The sequence below is a fragment of the Rhamphochromis sp. 'chilingali' genome, assembly GCF_963969265.1.
Source record: "Rhamphochromis sp. 'chilingali' genome assembly, chromosome: 2".
NCBI lineage: Eukaryota > Metazoa > Chordata > Actinopteri > Cichliformes > Cichlidae > Rhamphochromis > Rhamphochromis sp. 'chilingali'.
The window spans coordinates 14824688-14830189 of record NC_137930.1 but is presented as its reverse complement, the minus strand read 5'-3'; the positions used below and the strand labels follow the sequence as shown (position 1 = coordinate 14830189).

The 5502-nt window shown below is 44.0% G+C and overlaps 1 protein-coding gene across 1 annotated transcript; it reads left to right on the top strand.

Moving 5' to 3' along the window:
• The first annotated feature begins 538 nt into the window (after nucleotides 1–538).
• On the top strand, nucleotides 539–2956 carry LOC308392291 (TOG array regulator of axonemal microtubules protein 1-like). The gene is made up of 4 exons (XM_080875264.1): nucleotides 539–695; nucleotides 795–1033; nucleotides 1129–1284; nucleotides 1382–2956. The coding sequence occupies exons 2-4, from the start codon at nucleotides 873–875 to the stop codon at nucleotides 1620–1622; spliced, it is 558 nt and encodes a 185-aa protein (XP_080731390.1). The 5' UTR covers nucleotides 539–695; nucleotides 795–872; the 3' UTR covers nucleotides 1623–2956.
• The last annotated feature ends 2546 nt before the right edge of the window (nucleotides 2957–5502 follow it).

Below are 5502 nucleotides of genomic sequence, written 5' to 3'. Positions count from 1 at the left end.
TATTTTGGAAAAACTGCAGCATTTCCAGGATGGGATTGTAACCTCACCTGGACACACAGTACCAACCAAAGCATTTACTGCAGTAAAGCCTTTGACTCCAAAACCTCCAACAGTTCCCATACCGCAAAAACGAGGACCTCGGCTTGGGACGATGCTGCGCCGTGCAAAAGTCGTCCCTATAGACGGTAAGTGGTTTTCCTCAGTAACTGTAGAAGATGCTGAATAATCAAACTTTAAATTAAGAGATTTTTTAAAAAGATTTTAATGAACAATTAATCACTGCAACATGTACAATGCTTCGAATTAGAAGAAATTACAGTTTCTCTTTCCTAACCTCATTCATTATCAGACAAGAAAGCAGACAGTCAGTGCAGTCAGAATAATCCAAGAGAGGGCAGGGTCAAACTCCCGCCTCTAGCTACACCTGTAGCGAGCCTGTCCCACAGCTTTAGTCTGCTGTCTTCAGACGACTGGTAAGAAACGTAGTAAGGAGACATTAAATACTGCACAGAAACAGTGCTGCATAATGTGGCTGTGTTATTTGTGGTGTTCCTGAAGTCGTGTTCAATGTTGTGTTGTGTAAATACAGGATTAAGAAAAGACAGGGGTTGCAAACTATTCAGTCTCTGGCAAAGCACCACTCGGACATCCTGAAGACTAAACTGCATGAAGTGTGTCTGGTCCTCATTGAGGAGGTATTGCACACTTTATGTTTCTTATATGTGTTTCATGCAGCTAGTTTCCCTTCAAGTGCATACTACAGCCTCAACTGATGATTTTCACTCACATTTTAGGTGAAAAACCAACGCTCAGCAGTAGCCTGTGAGGCCATACATACCATCGATGAGCTCTACATTCAGCTCCAGAAAACAATGGACCCAGAAGTTGAAACAACAGGCCGAGCTCTATTGCTGAAGCTTGCACAGCCCAACAACAACTTTCTTCATCAGGAGGTCAATCTGGCACTTGATGCCATGGTGGAAAATTGCAGCCATGGACGGATTCTGAGCGCTCTGTTTAACACAGGACTGACGTAAGAGGAGAGAAGAAGCTGTAGTGATTTTATTAGAAGACATGAAAGAGAGATCATGTTCACTGAGTTGTGTGTCTAATATTGTCCTTGCTCAGCCATCGCTGTGTCGCAGTGAGGAATAGCACGGCTCAACACCTGCACCAGCTGGCTGACAAACTTGGAGCAGCCGTCATCCTGAAAGCAGGAAGCTTCACTGAAAGGTTTCTAATTGCTGCCTCTAGAATGGCAGGGGATGCTGCACCTGAAGCCAGGTGGGTACTTTTAAATGGGTTTGAAGTGCATCAATGTTTTATTTTCTGTGAGTTTACACAATTAATGAAAATTAATGACAACTGTAATCTTCCACAGGTACCATGGGCGAACAATCATCAATAAACTGACCCTTCACAAGGACTTTATGAATTTGTGGATGAAGATTGTCCCTGAAAAAGACAGGCGTCCTGTGGAGAAGAGCCTGAAAAAGGCTAATAATTACAGGCAGCAGGTCAGCATCCAGACTAGGCTCTCCTCTCCAGCACGGCCTGGGATCCCCAGATGTGACAATGCAAGTCCTGACAAGTACAGAGGAGAAGAGCGGCTGCTACAGTAGCAGCAGCACTCTGAGGCTAAGCTGGGAAAGTGGTTGGAGGTTCAACCATCATGACCACAGACAGTCCCAGTTGCTCTGCAGGAGTAAACTTCTCCAGGACTACAAACTATTTCTCTGAAGGACAATATTATTTAGATTTACATTAATTATTATTACAGCATTCTTATTGTTACATTATTTGTATTATTTCATTATTATTGTCACATTTTTAAGATCCTGAATGGACAATGAATGAATAAATCCCTTTTTTTTTCATCTGAATTAAAATGGCACTTTGGTTGGCACATATACAGTTTCTGTTTTTCTGTCAACAAATATTAATACATTCTTAGTTCTCTTGTTTTCATTTTTAACCCATGATTTTGCATTTTTATCAGGATTCAAAGTCATTTTTATAACATAAAGAAATATTAAATAAATACTAGAAAGCGAAAATTTCAGAAGTGTGCCTATGCCGCTGCTAATCAGTGCAGTTTGCCATTCATACGGCTACAGAGAGCAAAACTCAGCAGAGCAGCCATTCTCCACCATGAAGTATGGTAAAAACAAACACCGCTCGCGCATCACAGATGACAGCTTACAGTTTTGTGTAAAGATGAGGTGACTTCATACAGCCCCGATTTGCAGACGCTGCGCACAGAGGTTCATGAGCAGAAGTCCCATTGTACCACGGCAGACCCAACAATGTTTGCATGAACATGCTTTGAAGCACTACGTTATGGACCACTTTTCACACATGGTTGGTGTACCCACACAGCCGGCTGTAGCTTTTCAACTCACAGCCCAACACACACCAAAAAAAAAAAAAAAACAGCCGAGAGAGCACAGACTTTATGCCCGTGGGTCCACCTCCCCTGCAGCGGCACTGCAGACCACGCCCTGCCACACACATCAAACACGTAAAATAAATATTTATGCACTTTTGCATTCACTTTTTGTTTTTTGTTATTTTTACACAATGTTCTGAATGATTAACAATGGTCTACAGCCAATCTTGTGTATTATTATACAAACTTTGGTTGTAAGATTCAGATAACTATTTAATAAAAGGTAAATATTTTATATGAGAATAAGAAAGAAAAGTATATCTTTGCGTCCCCCTTTCCCTGTTAATGCCCTACCTGGCCCCCTGGCAAAAGCTTTGCTAGATCCGCCCCTGCACAGTTACCAGCTGTCAGCTACGCAAAAAAAAGGAGCTTGGTGTTAGTTGTCTCTCAGAAACAGTTGATAACTTTCCTTCAACTCATTCATGTCACCTAAAAGGTAAACCTGTTTCTCCATCACCAGTTCAGCTCTGATGATTCAGTAAGGACATCTCCTGGTTTTGATCAGCCCTTTTTTACAGCTGTGGCTCCAGCAAACATCAGCTGATACTAGAAATTAAAATTTAATGAATTCTAACAACAGCTGATCAAGCTTAACCATGCTGCTGTTGTTTAGTACGGAGCCCCCCAGGGGACATGGGAAAAAAAAAATTAGGGAGGAAAAAAAAAAAATTAGGGAGAAAAAAAAATTAAGACGGACTTTTGCGAGATCTCCAACCAATGCGGCAGCTACTTAGTTGTAATATTACTCTTTCTGGGTCACAAAATACACTTTTAAGATATTTTGAGGCGTGAATGTAGTTGTGTAAACGTCAGATACCTGCTCGGTTTACAAGACATCACATATTTGCAAAAGAGCTCCGACGTTTTTGGAGATCTGACACCCACTAGCTCGAAGCTAACGGGAGGTCGAGACCTACTACAGCCGGGAGGAACACCGCTTTCCCGGCACATCGTGCCTCGACCTCCCGGTCGGCTTCGAGCTGGCGGCCACTAGCTCGAAGCTAACGGGAAGTCGAGACCTACTACAGCCGGGAGGAACACCGCTTTCCCGGCACATCGTGCCTCGACCTCCCGGTCGGCTTCGAGCTGGCGGCCTCCGAAGAATGCGGCTAAAACTTTTGCGAGATCTCGCAATACTTTTGCGAGCGCTCGCAATACTTTTGCGAGATCTCACAAAAGTCCGTCTTAATTTTTTTTTTTTTCCTCCGTAATTTTTTTTTTTCCTCTGTAATTTTTTTTTCTCCCATGTCCCCTGGGGGGCTCCGTAGTTTAGCGCGATAAACACACGAGAGAAAAGCCGATCATTGATCAGTTTCATGATTGAAGTTTCAACAGGCGAGAGAATGACAGGGGAGGCTGTCATAAAATTCAACATCAGTAACACAGCTGTCGTGCGCAGAACCAGTTATTGTAACTGTCAGCACAATGAAAATAAACTACACCTAAACTCGGTTTATATCTGACCCAAATAGAGTGCAGTTCATAACTTCTTACCTGAAATTCAGTTCACCTCACGCTCGGACCGGCAGCCGCCTGCTTCTCCTGCCTTCGGTTTCCCTTATCCACGATTGAGCTCCACGTTAGCCACCACCGGTCGATCGGCGGCCGCCTCGCCACCGGTGTATGTCTCTTTCCCCGCATAGGAGGGGAAAGAGACATACACCGGTGGCCAGCTGCCCTCTGTTGTAGCTCCGCGTTAGCCACCACCAAACAACTCAGTTATTTTTCCCACATCGACCAGCATCATCGGCCCATATAAACGAAATATAAGTCCACTGAAACACAGACTGTTTGCGAGCGATGGGGGGGCGAAAGGAGTTAGAGACGCCTCACTGTAAGCGAAGCCCGGGTGCTTTTTAGCGAAGGGTCGCTAGCCGCGCTAGCTAGCTAGCCGCGTGTTGCTGCTAGCCGGCTAGCTAGCTAGCCGCGTGTTGCTGCTAGCCGGCTAGCTAGCTAGCCGCGTGTTGCTGCTAGCCGGCTAGCTAGCTAGCCGCGTGTTGCTGCTAGCCGGCTAGCTAGCTAGCCGCGTGTTGCTGCTAGCCGGCTAGCTAGCTAGCCGCGTGTTGCTGCTAGCCGGCTAGCTAGCTAGCCGCGTGTTGCTGCTAGCCGGCTAGCTAGCTAGCCGCGTGTTGCTGCTAGCCGGCTAGCTAGCTAGCCGCGTGTTGCTGCTAGCCGGCTAGCTAGCTAGCACGTAAGAGAACTTGCTAATATGGGATGTCTTGATAAAACGAGCAGCTATTTGAAGTTTACACACCTACATTCTCGCCTGAAAATATCTTAAAAGTTTATTTTGTGACCTAGAAAAACTAATAAAAGACATATATAAAACGAAGAGGTAGCCGCCATTGTTTTACTCGGCAGAGGTGTGCTATGAATTGTGGGATATGGAGTTTTCCACCAAGCATATCCTTGCGGTTACCGTAACTATTCAACGGTTTGCGCAACCTTAAAAATTCCAATGGTTCCTGAAAGCAGCGACGCTGTGCGAGCCGTTGATATTGTCGTCATTACGGTAATCCAAATACGGGTAGACAGGCCGTACTACTCCCGGCATACCACTAGAGAGAGCCAACACACCACAAATGAAGTTTGAAATTTGTTTCTATGGGGCCAAAAGTTGCCTAGAAATGGGCCAAAATTTGCACTAAAATCTAAATATTTTAAAAACTACAAAAGTCATAAACACCAAAAGTCATAGCATACTAGTCCAGACCCAGCCGCACAAAATGATATAACATATGTAACCCTTGTCTCAAAACTGTGCGGTACATAAGCGCGGGAAAATTTGCACTAAAATATTAATATTTAAAAAACTATAAAAGTCATAAACACCAAAAGTACGGGGTGAGTTACGCTGAAAAATTTTAGGTGGAAAAAGGAAAATAATAATAATAATAAGAATAATAATAAATCCGACGAATAGTAATAAGTGTGCCTCTTGGCATAGGCACACTTAATTACAGGGTGGGCCATTTATATGGATACACCGTAATAAAATGGGAATGGTTGGTGATATTAAAGTCCTGTTTGTGGCACATTAGTATATGTGAGGG